Source organism: Betta splendens, chromosome 6 (genome assembly GCF_900634795.4).
Source record: "Betta splendens chromosome 6, fBetSpl5.4, whole genome shotgun sequence".
NCBI classification, from domain to species: domain Eukaryota; kingdom Metazoa; phylum Chordata; class Actinopteri; order Anabantiformes; family Osphronemidae; genus Betta; species Betta splendens.
This window is the reverse complement of record NC_040886.2, coordinates 11,049,350-11,067,837: the sequence shown is the minus strand read 5'-3', so window position 1 is coordinate 11,067,837 and position 18,488 is coordinate 11,049,350. Positions and strand designations below refer to the sequence as shown.

The 18,488-nt window shown below is 44.3% G+C and overlaps 1 protein-coding gene across 13 annotated transcripts in view; it reads right to left on the bottom strand.

Annotated features, from left to right (window-relative positions):
• The window catches only part of mef2aa (myocyte enhancer factor 2aa), a 48,076-nt gene that overhangs the window by 8,344 nt on the left and 21,244 nt on the right, over positions 1-18,488 (bottom strand). For 5 of the 13 annotated variants that reach the window (XM_029152826.3, XM_029152827.3, XM_029152825.3 and 2 more), the window contains 5 exons: positions 17,681-17,884; positions 5,416-5,547; positions 5,214-5,348; positions 3,593-3,815; positions 2,239-2,298 (listed from right to left, as the gene is read on the bottom strand). In XM_029152826.3, coding sequence (XP_029008659.1) covers positions 2,239-2,298; positions 3,593-3,815; positions 5,214-5,348; positions 5,416-5,547; positions 17,681-17,884 — 754 coding nt within the window. The remainder of the gene's footprint in view (positions 1-2,238; positions 2,299-3,592; positions 3,816-5,213; positions 5,349-5,415; positions 5,548-17,680; positions 17,885-18,488) is intronic. The other 8 variants (XM_029152831.3, XM_029152834.3, XM_029152830.3 and 5 more) reach the window with 5 other exon arrangements.

Here is an 18,488-nt window from a genome sequence, read left to right as displayed (position 1 = left end):
CTTTGTGTAAAAGCAAAAGAGTCGCAGCGGCAACTTGACATGTGAAGCTTTTTCCGATTGCAGTCACGAAGCTGTGATATTTTACTTCAGCAGATTCTGCAAAAAAAAAAAAATGAAGTGGAGTGGAGAAAAACAAGACAAAGGAGATCACAGGTCTTTTTTCACAACACACATTGTGACTTGTCATGGCAGGGAAAACACAATGTGCTGTAAGCCGCACCATCGGCTAGCATGCAAAACACCCGCGGGTGCTAAAACTATACGGCCTCAGCCGAGTGCACCGCTTGTCATCAGAAGCCTACGGCTTGTTAGCCGCTAACTAGACGTCTTACACTTAACAGCTAAACAGACTCTGCTGTGGAGTGTACCAACATACAGCACAGTGCGCTTGGATGGGACACTGCGGCACACTGGACACGCTGCCAGATCAATAAACCAGACACTCTGCTGGATTAACCCATGTGACTGCTATGTTGGAATATGCCTCTGATTAGGACTCTGGATGACTGCTTTAAAATAACTGCCAAGAAGGGAAATGCGTGTCCTAACAAATACATGGACGTGCACGGAGCAACAGTTGCAAGGAGAGAGCCGGTCGTTCAGTGGGGACATTAGAGGGTCTGCTCTCATTCTATATCCTCCATCTCCAAGAGATTGGTGGTGGCAATAACTCCTCTCTGAATGAAACCTGAAAGTTGTCCATTGTCCTGAATTATTAACACTGTCTGGCATTACATAAGGCCTTGTGTTTACAGCTGATATGTGGAGGTTTTATTTCACATGCAGGGAAGGAAAACACAGTGACTTATTGCACCTAACGTCCCACATTCCTCGGGTTCAGGCAGAAATGAGCACGCCTTGACTAATGGTGAGAAGCAATATGCATGGATGTAGGGTTTAAACACTACTGCTGTGTTTTACTGCTGTACATGAGGGCAGCATTTAACTAGGAATGAATAACAATGAGACAAACTATGGTTCTTGGCCCCTATTTCACTGTGAGAAAAGACAGGTCATGGTATTGAATTTTTTTATACAGCTTGAGGATGAGTCAGTGCCATCCTTTAAATTTGAACACAGCAATTTGGACAACGTATGCATAAAGAAATCAAAAGGAATGATAAAAGTGTCTAAAAGCAGTCAACAGCTAAACGCGACCTTCTGAATGCGTGCAGTGTGAGTATCCACGGATGCAAGTAACCAACCTGACCAGGGCGCTTAAAGGATTTGCTGTATTTCACATCGTTTTGGTATCGTACACGCATGAAGTCACCCCTCGGCAGTGACACGCACCTCCCATCTGGCTCCTTGCGCTTCGGTCATAGCTGGTATTTCAGAATCAGCGCTAGCGTATGTCAGGAACGGTCATCTGACAGCGGAGCCGGGGAGGCGTGTGGTCCCGATGGTCTCTGGCTGTTCTACACGCCGGGTACAAACAGCAGCTGCAGCATGCTCACACTGTGCCAAACGCTGACACCCCCTGGCAGGACTTCCAGACCCCTGACCTGGAACCACACCTCAAACGCTAACCTATCCTGCGCCTCGCTTTAAAATGCCCACTATGAACCAGCTAGAGGCTCACTTTATGCTCTGTAATCAATTACGAATCAAATATCCCGGTGCTCTTTAATTAACGTGCATCGCCACGTGCAGCCTTTCATGAGTTGAGAGACAAGTAAGGAGTTAAACCCCACCTGCCTCCAGCCCTCAGAGAGCACACTGCAGCCGTGACAGGCTGTCCGGTCATTGTGTACCAAGGATTTGGTGAGACGTCACGGCCCGAATACCTACAGGGTTATGCTGGTCTCGGCATCTTACTGAGTCTTCCCAGCCTTATACGGGCTGCCAGGGTGGGGAAACAGATGCACCTGTCAATACAGGCAAGGAGACAGGAGGCAAGAGGGCACATAGGTTTGAAGCAAACACTGCTCTCGTTCACCTGCCAAAGTCAGTTCTCCGTTCTAGGACAAACAGCGCACGGTGTGAACAGCTCTGAGTTCTCTCCCGTTTGTCAGACATGCATTTAACAGGCAAACGTGTCCTCGGTTTAGAGGGGGCAACACATGAACTCCCTTTGCATGCAGTGAAAATGCAGTCGAGCGAAGGCACCGTCAGTGACGCCGACAGCTTTCTTGAACCAATCACAGATGGATATGCAACTATCCAGCTTACGTGCTAAGCAGGAGTCTTATTGGGCAGAGCAACAGAGAGCTAATGAATCTCTCTGGGAGAACTTACCCACTGGGCTGGAGCCCGCGCCACTTGGCACTGAAAGGTCTGTAGTATCCAGCCTGCCACCTAATGAGATGCACAGAGTGATATGATTAACCATCTGCATCTTTCTGCAGGCAGGCAGCGCATGTGCTGAGATACCACAGATACCAGAGCAGGCATAAAAATCCCATGTAGATCTATCATCACTGCACACAAAAGGGAGGCATGTGTTCCCACTGGTGTCCTCGTGCTGGGAAATACTCAATATATGATTAAAGAGATAAACATCAAGCCGTGTTTATCACGATGATCCTGTTTTTTTTTTTAATGTTGGACACGTCGACTGCAGTATTCCATTATGATGGCACATCCTCAACAAGCCTACATTAATTCTCCGGGAGCTCCGGTTTATGTCGAGGCGTCCCTTTACCGCTGCGTGAACAAATGCTTCGAGGGACACGCTTACGTACAGGAGAGACTCTTAAATCAAAGCGCATAATAAACCTGAGCGTCTTTGAATCATGCTGATACAAAATTAACCACAAAAAAAAACAACGTTGCGACAAATAAACAACAAAGAGGAGTTATTGCGAATAGCAGCAACTAAGTAAAGCCCATGTATAAGAGGAGGTGTGACCCAAATGAGATATGCGGTTAAATGTGAATGAGGCATTTCACACCTTGTTGCATGTACTTCTGTGATATGCAGCCTAGCTGAAGCTTGCAAAAGCCGTCTGAACTAAGTCAGACCACTTAAAGAAGTAAACTGACATCATTTTTCAGCAAAGACATATAGAAGATGTGATAACGATCATTTCATCTGCTGTAAAAGACTATATATCACGCAAACACTAGTCGAGTGTTAGAATGAGTAATTTTATGTACCAGAAAAAGTCCACTCCACTGTAAACTTGACAACCCCCTGTTTGTCACACCCCCAACTTGTAATTACACTGATGAAATTATTTGACATTTCCAGAAATCAACTTGTGGTCATGGTCATGAGCTGGATGATTCACATCACACGCACGTCTACACGCTAAGCACGCAGCTCACCCAAGACGTGAAGCGCGGAGGTGACGTGTGGAAGCAAGGAAACACAGTTCCCATAAGTCGCTTTGCACTTTGTGGTTTAACTGGGTTTACATGATGTATCTACATTGGATGAAGTAACTTCCTGTAGGTTTCTATCACCACATAGTTCCCAGATAACTCACACAGGCACAAAAATCACACTGCTGCTTTTCATAAACCCTTCAAATACATAGTACAGAATAATACCAAATATTTTTGTTACCCTGATAATCCAATCTGTCTCAATCTAACGATACCTCCTTCATAATTCACCAAAGTCTAACCAGTTTGATCCTCCACTAACCTGAACTTCCCGCACTGGTGGGCCTCTGGGAGCCTCCACTGGAGCCCACGCTCCTGTGCAGAGAGGCCTGTGGAGGGGACAGCATCCCGCTGTCGCCCAGGGAGGCCGCGGCCGCTGCCAGGGCCTGGCTGCCCAGAGTCCCCCCCGGCTGATACATGGCGTTGGGATTGGATACAGGCACTGCCACGTGCATGGAGAAGTTCTGCTGAGGCAATGCTGTGGGCTGGAAGAGGGAGACACACACAGGCAGATGTTGAAACGCAAACATAGTGAAAGTCCAAGGCCTGACGATGAATCAGACGGGTCAGTGGTTGTCATGGCATCATTAACAGAGGGCTCCCCTTAAGGGCTTTGATAAACTAATAAATTTGCAAACTAGTCAGGCAGAACACACTAAAGAACTGCAAGGAGGAAAGTACAGTTAATCTCTGGGTTCTTTCACACATTTTAAAAACATTTTTGTCGAAAGCTACTGATTGAAACCATACAACCATCCAAAAATCTTTTATTCTCATTAACATCGTACATTCAACACACACAGATCTTCGGTGCTACCACAGTGCACATGAAACATAAAACAATAATCCAAAAAACATGCATTCAGGTGATCACTTCAGCGATGCAGCAGTCAGCACCACAAACAAATTTTGGCTGTGTGTAACACCAGCGTGTGACGTGTTTCTCAGCACAGCGCGGACGGGCATTAGCTACAAGAATTGTGACTCACTTCCATTTACCTGCAGAGTGCTGACTGTGCAAAGCGTAAGTGAGAATGACAGGTGGCAGTGAGAACGTTTCATTACAGCATTATCCAGTGAGCCAGTCGGGTGTTATCATTAGTTTGTTAATGGCAAAGTGATGCTCTTCATGTCAGGAACATAGAGAAAATGACTGCTTAGTAAGCACTATGTTCTTGCACAATTCCAATATTGTCACGCATGATAAGATCACAAAAGATTTGTGGTACTTTAGAGGGTGAACCAGTGTGGTACTTAAAAGAGAGCGCGGATGGTAAATGACAGTGTTCTGTGCTCTGGGAACATTCTGCTGCCAGAGCTGTTCAGGAGTAAGATTATACTTGATGCTAGCGTACACTTAGGAAGACATAAAACTAATTTGGGTAATGTGAAAATTTTAATATTGCAGCGCATTGTAGAGAAACCTTGAAGATGATAAAATAAACAAAATGGGTTTTGTTATACTGTAAAATACTGTAGAATTCGTTGCACCATGGGGTGGAAAACAGCAGCGACGTGAAAAAAAACTAGTCTAAATCCCAGCAACTGTAGATTCACGGTATTGAATTGGAATAGCAACCCATAACATGAGCATGATACAGGAGTGTAATCCCTTCAGCAGCGCCATGCAACATTTCACCTGTTAATGAAATGTGATCTTATCAGGGTGTGCCAAAATATCAGTTGCAGAACAAATCAACATAGGAAACAAATGCACACCCAGTTAAGGCGGCATTAATCTTCAGCTAGAGTAGTTCTGAAAGAAGTCGACAGAGGTTCTGGGGGAGGTTGGTAACAAAAAGAGGGATAAGTTAAAATGAAAAAAGAGTGAAAGTCCTTTGTGCCACAAAGCCAAGCAAAAACGGTGCATTTACAGTACTTACGATTTTATGATTTCTCATCATATTATCAAACTCCTCATTAATTTTTTTATACTTTTCTTCTGTGTGAGGAGTGAGGACATATGAGGCATCAGGATCCGGGCTATCACAGCCTCTGTGTTCTTTCTTGTTTAGCGCCTGTAGTGAACATCAACATAAAGACAGGAATCAACACAAAACAGCAGGGGACAAAAGAAGTACTTACACCACAGCGCTTGTACATTAAATCACTCTCTTCGCTTAGTTTGCCGAAATGGTCGTCCATGAGGGGGCTGTGCCCGAAACAGTCATCGGGATCAGGACTAGCACAGTCATTATGGCCTTTGTTTCTCAATTTCTGAAATGAAATTGCAGAGTTCAAAAGAAACAATATACATCTGGTTTTGTGACATCAATCCTGTTCTACAGTAAATGTGCTACTACAGTTTATGTGTACTGTACTCCATTACTAAAGTGTAATCCATTACAAGACACTAGGAGGAGGGAAAAACTAAAACATTCTGTACCATTTCACTCTTCCAAAGAAGAACTAAATATTGTCCTTCTCCTTCTCAACCCCCTCCCTGGCTCAAGTGTGTGTTTGCATTTTTTATTATATTTCAGTTATCATAAGCCACCCAGCTGGAAGAAGCCCTGCATAAGACGATCCCACTGCAGAGCACTGGAGTCTGTTCTGGGCTATAATTCACTATGGCTGTCACTTGTGGGATCTTATCAAAGTTAATGCATATGGAGAATAAAACAGATTATCAAGTGTGGTCAAAGATGCTTATATGAGCATGAAATTGAGCAATTATTGTATAACCGGAGCGCTCAAAAGTACATATGGGGATGCTGCGATCTTCTAAAGAGCCCATTGTAATGCCAGCGCAAAAGTACACATCAGACAACTAAACAAATAAATGCAAAGCTTTGCTCTTTTGCTCACTTTCATACAGGCTGTTCTTGGCTCCTCATTACAGCTCTGAATAGCAGTGTTAACAAGACTTGCTGACAGCATGTGACAGCTCGTGATAGCAAGACAGCGTACATCCAAACATGATTTATGTGTGGCTCTGAAGGCTCCTCTATCAGCCAGCTGCAGGTACGCGGCAGCGCCCGGCTCCGTCTGTGGCTCGCCTCCGAGGCCTCCAGTCTACAGGAGGGTCGCTGACTCCGGTGGATGCCGGGGTCAGAGTGTGAGCCAGGGGAGAGCAGCCTACACACGCTAATGAGACCTTACTCTCCGTTTCTGCTCTTCATCAGCGAACGGAGTGGAAAATGTGTGTGCGAGTGCGAGAGGGAGAGAGAGAGCGAGAGCGAGTGGAACAGAAACTGCGTGAGTGGGAGTGTGTGCGGTGCATATCTGCAATGTCTGTGTGTTTGGTGTAAGAGTGTGTGACTTTGCGTGTGTGATGGGGAGGGGGGGGGGGGGTATTTCTACAGCTGCTACATCCTCTGACAGCGGTGTAGGTCTGTGCAGACAGTGTGGCTAACCTAGCCCATCTCACCACAACCTCAGTGTAAGTCACATTTCCTAAAACCTGTGCTCTGGCTTCATGGGACTGATGTACAATATTATTGCTCAATAATGCCGAGCATCATTAATTCCCCGTCAGTGCTCACCTGCAATTTACGTGCACCCAGCGTCTCAGTGATGCGCTGTACATGCTTGGGCACAACTATGTGCATCTGCATTGCACAGGCAGACACGTGATGTCGTGCACAGCAGAGACAGAAATAAGGAAGTTCCGAAAAAAAACACCCACAATTTTTCAAAATAAGTGTCCACAATGCCCAGAGGAGAGCGTGAAAGAAAAGTTTGCAGGATAATGAATGGCTAGCGCTGTACCACAGATGCCTCAGTGTTTGGTGTGGTACAGAGCGGTGGCATTCTTCTCATTCTAAGAAAACGCCTTGCTGGTTCATTTCCTGTTTACTGAATGAACCCTCTTTAGTTAGGGTCCTGAAAGGCCTGTGTTTACTGGAGTAAATCTATGCACTTTCTCCACCAGCGAGCCAAAGACCTGGTCTCAACCTGCAAATTTAAGTTCCAACCTGCTCATTATGGGAATATCTCGGTCTGACTGGTCGGGCACGACTGCGCTGGATGGGCAGGGCTGCTCTACTTTCACAACAAGCCTGGCCAGCCTTCAGTGCACCGCACCCACTGACCCAAGCCATTTAGGGGTGGGGGTGGGGGGCAGTGAGCGAGCGAGAACCAGATAGCAGCAGACAAGAGCAGGCAGCAGTCATATCTGTTCCACACTAACAGGAATCACTACAATATAAAATGAAACTGTGATGCAAAGCGTTCGGCGTGCAAGAGGCCCCGTTCTCTGGGGCCCCGCGGGAAATGAGCTGGCATGTTCTGGGTTTCCTACAGACGCTGCCCACAGCTCCCAGTAAACGGGTCACTAAATCAGCACATGGCCAAACAGGTGTCCCTCTTTCTAACACCTGTCAAGAGCTGGCTCCCCATGCTGACCAATTGGAGGCAGTCACGCAGAGACATGGCCGTAGAAGGGCCCGCGAGCGTCCCCGAGGGCCACCTGACACCCGACAACCAACGCCGCTGACTGCTCAATAACTCCAAGTGGCTGTCACCTACAAAAGGGGACCCAAAAAAGCGCAGCATCCTCGTGCATTGTGAACAGCTCGATAAAGGAAGTTTCAAAATGCCTCTCAAACGCTGAATCGAGCTGAGAGGTTTGTGCTTTGAAAAGTGAAGTTGGCTGCGTGTGAATACAGGACGGGAGTTTGGGATTTTCAGTAGCGTCTTCTGACAAACAACGTGGGCCGCCCGTGGCTGGAAGGAAGGCTAGCGTATAGACGAGGGAACTTGTGCAATCTATTTACAAGGCCCAAAGAGACTCGCAAAGATGAGCGGGAACAAGGCCAGCTGCTATTTTCTCACAGCAGTCCAAACCTGTACTGAAAGAAATTTGGCTCTTCAGATAGAAATGAGACTCGGATTGGCTGACGTCAAATCGACAGGGCACTGTCTTTTGTGCGCGCGTGTATGGGTTGCTGTTTGTTCGTTTGTGTGATGCTTCAACTTCCTCTTTTTATTGCAGGAGGCCTTGAAGCTTCTATGTCCCGAAGAAAACGTTTGTCATCTCCACCTGAGCCCCGGCTATTAACCCACAGTAGAACATTCAACAAAGTACTTGCTTCTTAAACTTAGCAAAACAGTGCACATTCAGTGCGGTGTTAGGCAATGTAACACTGCATGTAATTTGACTGTCTTATCAGTGTGAAGTCTTTTTAAATGTAACTCTGTACAGCGAGGACCTTGGGAAACTACCAATAACACCACTAAAACAAGTGTTCTCGCTTCCGGACCTTGAATTTACTTTTAAGTATTACAGTCATGTTATATTCACTTTTATTGCTAAATTGCAAAAAACACTATTCCGCGGATTAAAAATAAAACTCAAACTATTGCATAAGCCACCTACATCACCTGTTTCTTGAGAAGTACTTTCAGCGAAATGGGCCCAAGCAATTTACTCTGCTGCTGTGAGTCTTGGAAAACCATTTCACTCTAATGTTCTGCCTCTCTTGTGTCAAGAGAGCTTTTTGCATTTAACTTATTCATGCACTGTACAGTACTGCACGTGAATAGAAGGCAGGGTGAAAGGAGAAAGATAGTGGTTAGGTATAAAAGCTGAACTTCAAAATTGTGGGGGAGATGCCTGAAAGGAAAGCATGAAGAGGCTGTTGCTATTGTCTCTTCCACTGTGCCTGAATCACAGCAAAAAGCTATACTTACAGTAGCTTTCATTACTGGTAGAGCACCACCTGACCTGTGACTGGTGCACCACGGCTCTGATTACTGGGCCCTCAACAGCAAGACAGTTTGTGTAATGGCAATGCAGCGGGAATATACACGGAATGTTCCAAAAGTGTGTGCATCATGAATGTTTAATGCATGTTGTTTCATTCCAGCCTCGCCTAAAGTACCTAGAAGCTATATTTTAACCGGTGGTTGTGAGGTGGCCCTCGCTCACCCCGTATCGCCCAGAAGAGCTGTGAATTAGCCCTTGTGCCCACTGCTGCACTAAGCAAGGTAGCGTGCTAATCCTCATGACATCACCATTGTGTCCAGGCTGTTCCATCTAATGTGCTTATCAAAGGGCCTCTTTGAGTGTGAACGCAGTAGGAAATCAGCATGGGGAGGCGGCTGATAGGAAGGCTTTTATCTGCTAAGGAATATTTCTGCTCTTATATAACATCTTAAGAGACTTTCACTACCATCATGTTCCCGTTCCCCTGTGGCGCTGTATGCTTCACTCGAGGGGAATAAAAGCCTCTTTTGGTTGATCTTTAGGCAGTGTGTGCCACGGCCCATGCAGCACTAGGTTACTGTAATGTAGGAAGCCCTTTTCTCTCTCAATTTCCCACCACAGTCAGGGGCTATTAACTACAGAGACCTATGCAATTCCCAGACATATCTTGTTTAATCTCATGACCATTACACATTGCGGAGCACTGATACCAGGATGTGAGGCTGGATTCACGTCCTTCCTTTGGCTCACGCTATTGTCTAATTCCTCAGTCGACAGGAAGCGCAGCAGGAGGGGGCAAGCTCTAAACTTGACAGTGTGCCTTTTGACTTTATTGTTGTCGTCTCGCAGCTGTTGGGAAAACAATATACGTGATGGGATCCAGTCCCACCTGATGTTACAAAGGCGGGGGCACACACTGTAGAGTAAGAGCTTAAAGTCAGTGGGTCATTAATCTAAAATAACTCATGTCTGCTGAGTCTGACGCAGTGGTTGAAAAGCAGAAAACAAACTCTCTGTGTGAAGTTGTTACCTTTTGGTGACTAGTTTACCAATTAAATATAGCCCGTCCATTTTAGCACATAAGATTGCCGTGCAGCGAGCAATCCCTTCAGAGCGTTCTGCTCTGAGCCTGTGGTGAATGACTGATGTGACAAAGCTATTAGCCACCACAGTCAAAGGGAACACTCTCAATCAGCGGACAGCATATTTTCAGTATAGACAAGAGGGAATTAAACTACAAATTGAGGATAAAGGCAAACCAATGTCATCATTATCTAAAGATTAAAAAGAATGAGAACACACAGCCTGTCCCCACTACATATAATGTGGTGCACATTAAAAATGGACCTGAAGAACTATAATCCGCACAAAAGACTTTCGTACTGTTTTACTCTCTGTCTCCCTCTCTCTCTCTCTGGTTATTGAGTGGATCATTAGCTGTCAGGGCCCTTGAAACCATACCCCCAACCCTGAACTCCCATTCCTGCTCTCTTCTAAAATATTCATAAGGACAATTAGGAGTTCCGATAAGGCGAGTACGGAGGGCTGGGGGGCGTGCGGCAGTAAGGGCAGGATGTGCCAGCAGGACGTCTGTTCTGCAACACTCTATACCCGGACCACAGACCTGTTCTCATCAATCTGAGACACAGCAGCCTCCCTCTTTGCCCCTAGTCAGGACAGGCAGCCAGTAGAAAGTGGCACGGTGCCAGCCAACCCCCCAGTCTTCTCCCCATCCCAGCAGGCTTTGCTCTGTCCTCGCCCCTGGGCAGGAGGGGTTGGCCGCACCGCACGCACAGTGGGGTGGTGGGGGTTGGGGGGCTGTTGGTTGGTTGGGCGTGCACGCGGGCAGTCGAGCCGACTGTTGCTCGGGTCAACTCGCAGAAGCCACTGTGCATCTGAGCCGTCCAACCCGCAAGGTCATTGATGAACGCAGAGCATGAACCCACTGCTTGTGGTTCCAGTGACCTTTAATATAACTAGCGTCGCCCTTCTACAACGAGATCAAACCAAACTGGGTCAGCTGGATGTTTGACCTGTTTTATGTATGCGGTTCTAACCATAGTTTGTGTCAGGTAAAATATTTGGTGTAAGTTCAGTAACCAGATGTCATCCAAGGTATTGCTGCGATGCTGCTATGAACACGTCTACAGAGTTGGGTAGCAGACAAACGCACAATATTAGATCAGTATAGCTTTATGTTTTCGTAGTTCATCTCCATCTGTCACTGATACTTTTACAGTACAGTATAAAGTAGCAAAGTAAGCGCAAAACTACTTGTCAGAGTTGTATAAATAGTGATACAAACCCTACCCCACCCATTTCAAAGCAGTATTAATTTTTTTTTTGTTGGTTCAAGTAAGTGATAAGTACTGTAATACTGTAAGTAAGTAGAAGAGAAAAGTATTTTTTGCTAGTTTGAGCAAACTAATTATCTGTTTGTAGGTATTTTGTTTCATTTACAGATCTGTTATGCTACAGCAGGTAAAGGCAGGTGAAGCCATAAGGTAGAGGTGGAAAATGCTGTGTATGTCCACATAAATGACCAGAAATCTACCTTCTTAAAATGATCTCAGTAGTTGTTAAATAAAATTAACTGTTGCCATCTAAGCACAGGTTCCCAGAAATCATGCAGACAAAAATGTTTTACCTTCAAATATGAAGAACACTAAAAAAAGAGCAATTTTTGGAAGCAATTTTTTCAGAAAAAGGCACCATGGCTTGTGTTTTTTTCTTGTTGTGTCTCCTTTCATTACATGCTCTCTAAGAGACCCTCAGATTGAAATGAGACATATGCAATGTAGTTGAGAGGGTGGAAAAAAGCTCTGACGTCAATGAAGCACGACATGTGCCAAAAGCAAAAATCTCTTAGCAGTAACCTGGTAACAAGCATCACACACCAGAGAGCAGAGACATAATAAAACAGTGAGATGTAATACAGCACATGATGGACTTGAAATGCACAGAAAACCAGGGCTTGATAATGGAAGTAAACGATTCAGCAATTCAACGGAAAACAGAGGGAACAGAATTAATTCCAGTAATCTAATGGCGTTTTTACTGTGGGAGCATCAACCCCAGTATCAGGCACCAATTACTGTGCACTGCCACTGCATATACTGTACAGAACAGTAATCTAAACATTAGCACAAGTGTTTCGTTACACTCAGAAAACTACAAAAGAGAACTGGTGACCCCTTTTCACTAAAAGCCCAAAGGAAAAGGAGTCCTTGTCCTATAAAAAGGGGCACTTTGAAACCCAGCATGTTGCTCGCACCAGAACCATTAATACTGCTTCACTCGCTGTGGAAAGAGCTGATTTTTCAGACAACTTTCCTCACACCATCCCCGTCAGGATGTGACGCTGTAGTAAGAAAAAAGCACAGGAGGAGAAACTTTATTGATTCATGCCTGTGTTCGAATCACACAACAACAACTCCGAGGTTTTATCGTATCCCTCAACTGTGCATAAAGGATTTAAAGGCTTATTAACCAATTGAAACCACATGTCGTACAGCAACTGCGAGCTACATTATCAGACCTACCGCTGTGGCTTCTGTGAGGTAACCCTGTTTTTACTATAACATTTAGAGTTCTTATTTTAATCTTGTCCTACTGCTCTGGTCTGAAAATAGATGTGTTTGTTGTATAAAGAGATGCTGCGTTTGTTGTGACTAGCAACACAAGCTAACTTTGGAGCTGACCTGGAATAAAACAAAGGCCCAGAGGTGGAGTGGCGGCTCGAGGGTACACAAAATACACCCAGGAAAGAGAAGGTAGCTTATGTTCACAATGCACAGTGATTATACGAGGAGCAAAATGAAGAGGCAGTATTAGGCTTCCGGAAACACAAATTAATGGCCGACCGTGATGTTACCCAACCATCCTCTCCAGAGACAAAGGGTTGACTGACAGGCTGTGTATTTATGTGGCACACAAATACAAAACATCCTCCTCGCGATCCAGGCAGTATTAGCCAGAATGTACATATCTACTCATTTAGAAAATAAAGTTTCAAAGTATAATATCATATTATGACCTACACTCAACATAAAAATATAGAAAATGATTTTAATATCAGTCCAATGAATCACAGAAGCCCAAAAGTGTGCATACTTTTTCTGTAATATTAAAAATGCCCTGGCAGAAAATTTCACATATATTGGAAAGCCCTGGAAAATCAACATCAACTCAATAAGTCTATGTCAATAGCAATGACATTTGATTTAGCTTAAAAGGGATTTCTCATCATTGCTGCCCTGAGCTCTATGGTGAAACACCAAAAAGAAGAACAGTAATATGATGAGAAAAACACAGAAAAATAAAGATACTGATGAAGAGCTGGCAGAAACCCAATAAGAGTCATTAAACCCCATCTGTATTGAATGAATGAATGCTCCATATTCACTACGAGTGAGGCGCCAACGCATGATTTTCACCTCATTTAGAGGCACCGTGTGGATCAGACGCTGCGTTTGGTTGCTACCTTTACTGCTCTCTCTTTGCAAGCTAAACCAAAAACTGAAGGAGCATCAGACATATTAACAGTATTAAACACAACAGAAAAGAGAACCAACAAGAGGAAATGAGTGTGATCTTTACAGAGAAACACGATCTGCTGCAGACGAGGAGACGTCAGCAATATATCATTTTAGTTTGGCATAGTTGTTGTGATACAGTTGAAATGAAATACTGTAAATGGTAACCGTCTTCAAGCAAAACAAAGTTGTTCTTTTAGTCTAATCAAATAAAGAATCAGATTTGCTGAGTTACGGTTTTGGACCATTTTCGGTCATTTCATTTCTCCTGCTCTTTCCTGCTCACTTCTCTTCCCACCCCCCACACCCCGGCCTCCATTTCCAGCGAGCCACCAGCAGCAGGATAATTGATCAATCATGCTAATTGAAGAGTCTGGACAGCTATCCCACCATAGCAGATGTGCCAATTTGCATTCATTAAGATTGAAATGAGTCTTAATCACTGCTCAGCCTTTGATTGACAACATAAACATTCCCTGTCTAAAACTCTTGGTGCCTGTTCATTTATTTTTTAAAGGTTCATTCCATAACAGATTATTACGTGTATTTTTCTTTGAGCTATAAGTCACTAAAATTGCCATTTTGAAGCCTGATGAACTGATGGAGTCGATTAACCCACTTTAATCGTGCTGATTGTGTACATAGCTTTTCATCGTGTAAAATCTGTAAAGGGCACGGTGAAACAAACAAAAAAGGGACTGAGCTGAAATCACAGGCCTTGGCATTCAGTAATGGTCAAAATTTACACATCTTACTGAATAATTAATATGGCCCATTATGACAAGGGTTGATACTGATCGCTGTATAAAATCTAATGGAAATTACTTGATAATTTTATTCTCATTTTCTCTTGCTGTAGTGGACTTGTGAAAGACGGACTGTTCCTTCATACAGTTGATGAATTGGGAATTGTCTGTTTATCCCAATTCACAGTCACAATGGCCACCAGACTTTATGATGAAGGAGATAAGCATGATTTCCCTATGAATGAGGCTGTTTACACTCACAAATCATGAGGGTAAAAGGCATAAAAAGAGCAATGAAAAGTGTGTGTGTGTGTGTGTGTGTGTGTGTGTGTGTGTGTGTGTGTGTGTGTGTGTGTGTGTGTGTGTGTGTGTGTGTGTGTGTGTGTGTGTGTGTGTGTGTGTGTGTGTGTGTGTGTGTGCTTATTTACAATTATGAGAGATTGGTATTTCACTAAAACAGCATAATTGTGTTAAAGTCTGTGAACAGCCTTGCTTGAGAGGATGACAATTAAGTGTTGACTTGAGGTTGATTAAATGTGCCTGCACATCTGATTAATCCTAATCTATGCTTTATACCTTAATTGCATTGACTTGAATGAGAGAGGATACAAATGCCAAACGGTGCCTGTGATGTTTTTCCTGGAGACACAAGGACCTTACTGTGTCCAAGAGAACGGTGTGAGGTTATCGTTAAACATGAGCAAAATCTCATTAGCTCCACTAACAGAGAGGGAAGGGAGAGTGAATATTATTAGATTAAGGTAATGACTAACAGCAGCATTTCCATTTGTGATATAAACTGAACTGAATGGGAGGCACAATGGAAACAAGGCCAGGTTAACTCTGCTCAGTTCACAATAACACAACCTGCATAAATAACATTTATTATTGCGTTAGGTTGATGAGTATGATCTCAAGAGAGTGTGCTACTGTGTTGCAATCTACATTACAAAGGACTAAAGATAAGACAGCACAGCTAATGGCAGCTAATGTGAAGACTACATATCTACTGAATAGACATGGACTACTTTCCGCTGAAAAGTGCTGACGCTATTTTCAAGACCACTTAGTAAAAGTATGAATGAATTTAATCTTGTTTTGAAATTGGAAACGGTTTATGTGACACTCACGGGTGAATGCATATGTAGAGATATTTCATATAACAGTTCACCTGTCGCCTGGAGTGCTGTTAAGGTTAAGACCAGCAACGCATGCAAATCCGCACACAGCACGGTAACAACGCCAACAACACACACACAGGAGCATAATGTGAGCCCACTGCTCTGCTTTGGACTGTGAGCCAAGTTTGAGACAAAGTCCATAGCCCTCTACTGGGTTATCAAACTGTGGCCCAGGCATGCATCCATCTGTGGAAAACATGGAGAGTGTTCTCCCACATTGCACAGCTCAGCCTTTATCTACAGATGGTACTACTGAGCAGGAATGTGACCTTTGATTTAGTTTCTCACACAGAATGAGTTTCACAGTGGAAAGTGGAAGAGGGTTTTTCTGGCCTCCTAAACTGAACAAATGGCCACATGATTGTTTGCATGGGTAAAAATTGGTTTAACGCAATTAAAAAATTGGGCCCAATGTAAGTGTCCTCATGTGAGGCCCATTCCGCTAGATACACAGGGAAGGGGTGGATTCCTCCCATCCGCTCCTCTGCATAGTAGCTGCAGAGAAGCACAAAGACTATAAACGTACTGTACTCATCAATTAAAGCAGTCGACATCAGGATTGCTATGAAAATCTGATCAAATTTCGTTCCACCGATTATTTACCACATCTAACTCCGGCTCTCCGGCCAAGTGAATAGTGGGGTTGTGTCGTGGTGTTGTGAAGAGGATTGGGTTGATTATTTCTGCTCTGCTTCCTCACTTCTGAACCTTGACCACGTAGCCGGCAGGCAGCGGGAGATTTGCGCAAATCTGCAAAGATGCTGGTCGAGTGAACGGGGACAACGGCGGCTTGTTCTCCTCTTTTGTGCAGCCGGACGGCTTCCTTGAGAGCAGCCAGAAGGGCTGGGTGTTAGTTAGCATGGGACCACTGGTTCACCATGTGTAGTACATACAGTAAAGGTGAACTAACACACACAACAGCGTGGCCCAAATGACTATGATCTTCATCAATGTTGCTGGATTGGCGTTAAAGGCCTTTTTAAAAAATAAGACGACTTCCAGAGTCAAGGCACAAACAAATTTGCGGTCACAGTTACGTAAGTAAGGAATGTAGTCATGTATATTTTATGCAGGTGAGCCCCTGCTCTACTCCGAAGGCCCCTGATGGAGGAGTGACTGCATGACTCCACTGGATGCCAAAGCACTCTTCTGCAGCTCTGCCAAGCAGGTAATTCACAAGCAACAGCAGCATGAATAAAAGATAATGGGCCACAGCTGACTCCTTTATACTGCATGAAATTTCTCTAATTCCTCCAAGTGGAAATCTTATCCAATACTAGGACTGTGGAGTTTTTTTAAATTATTCAATCTCGCCCATCTTAAACACTTGTAAACACATATTAATCGGGAACCGTAAATACTCACAATGCAGCTGTGTGCATTGTTAAATAAAAATAGCTTTGTGCGTGAAAGTGTACTTTTAATATGGGCTATAAAGAGGGTGATCCTATTCCAGCAGCGTAATGGTTTTAGCAGCAGACTTTTATCTACACTTTATGTGCTTTCATTTAGCCTGAGAAAAGATACCGGCCTTTAAGAGTAGGGCTTGAATTAGATAGGAAATCACACGTGTGCCAGTGAAAGATGTTTGGAACGGGATGCTTCCCTAATCATTCTCATTTACTTTGGCTTTTATGCCTTTGGCTGACAATTCTGCGTGCCGGCATAACAAGTGGCTTAATCTTCTGCATGCAGGATCTGCACCGGGCACGCAGAATCTGCCAGGAAACATAAGTGCTCGTTGAGCTCTACAGAGCGGTATGGGACGTACTAAACGTCGAATCTTCGAGGAAAATACTGCATCGTGAGCCGAGGTGACTGTCTGCAATAAGGAATAACCAAACTGAGCACTACAGGTATGATATCTGCGGGAAGCAGTGGTGGTCAGACGCTACAGTGTGCACGTGTGTGCAGAGATAGGTCCTTCACGTCGGTTGATGGGCATAAGCTCAGCCGAACTTATCAGGGAGCGCAGACCTCCTGTGGTCTATCACAATGGTGACCAGAAGGAAACTGTTACTTGTTTTTCTCCCGTGTCTGCGTTTTGCCTCAACAGTATTTAAGGTGGATTAAACGTAATATACTTCATTATCTTTGTAACATTTTTTTTGCTAAATTGTAATTCAGGTCCCTGTGTGTAAGAAGGAAAAGACATGTGCTTGGTCACGTTGCATGAAGAGGGGGTGAAGGGAGGCGTGAGGTTTTCCCTGACAAAGTAAGAAAGTGACGCTCACTCACCTCCACAATGTCAGAGTTGGTTCTGCTCTCGTGGGGCTCGTTGTACTCGGTGTATTTCAGCAACACTTTGTCCATGTCCGTGCTGGCGTACTGGAACAGTTTGTTAGAGCTGTTGAAAATGATGAGTGCTATCTCACAGTCGCATAGTACGCTCAGCTCGTAGGCCTTTTTCATCAAGCCGAACTTCCTCTTTGTGAAGGTAACCTGAGGAGCACAAAGAAAACAGGCTCTGAGTCCAAAAGACGACCAAAGTCAAGGGAACACAACTGACAAATGTGGGTCTGCACACTGTTGGTCTGCCATTCGTATTACGACAGAGAGCAGGAATTTGCTAATCTACTACACAAGTACAGCAGTTGTAAAAGAAGTATTCATGTCTGTCTATGAAACACAAGGTTAAAACATACTCCAGCATGAAAGCTGCATGTTGAATTACTACTCTACTACCAACATCTATTCTAAATGTATTACATTAAAAGTACAGTGATATACTACAAAGCAGATGGAGTCTGGAAAATAACCCTATTAACACAGTGATTGTGTTACAAGCAATGTTACCATAACCAAGCTGACAGATAACAAGATTACTCCCCCTTTAGGAGCTGATGCAGTAACAGAGTACATGTCTGTAAGGTCTAGTTCTCAGGACGGAGGTCAGGGTTAGAAGCACGAGTCAGCGAGCTGAGTCAGAGCTTTGGCAATAACAGGAGTCCATACATTACTGTAGCCCCTGACTCCATATACGGAAAGCTATCTCTGTAGTGCAGCATAAGCCTTGTAACAAGAGCCCTCAGATGGGACTTCGGGT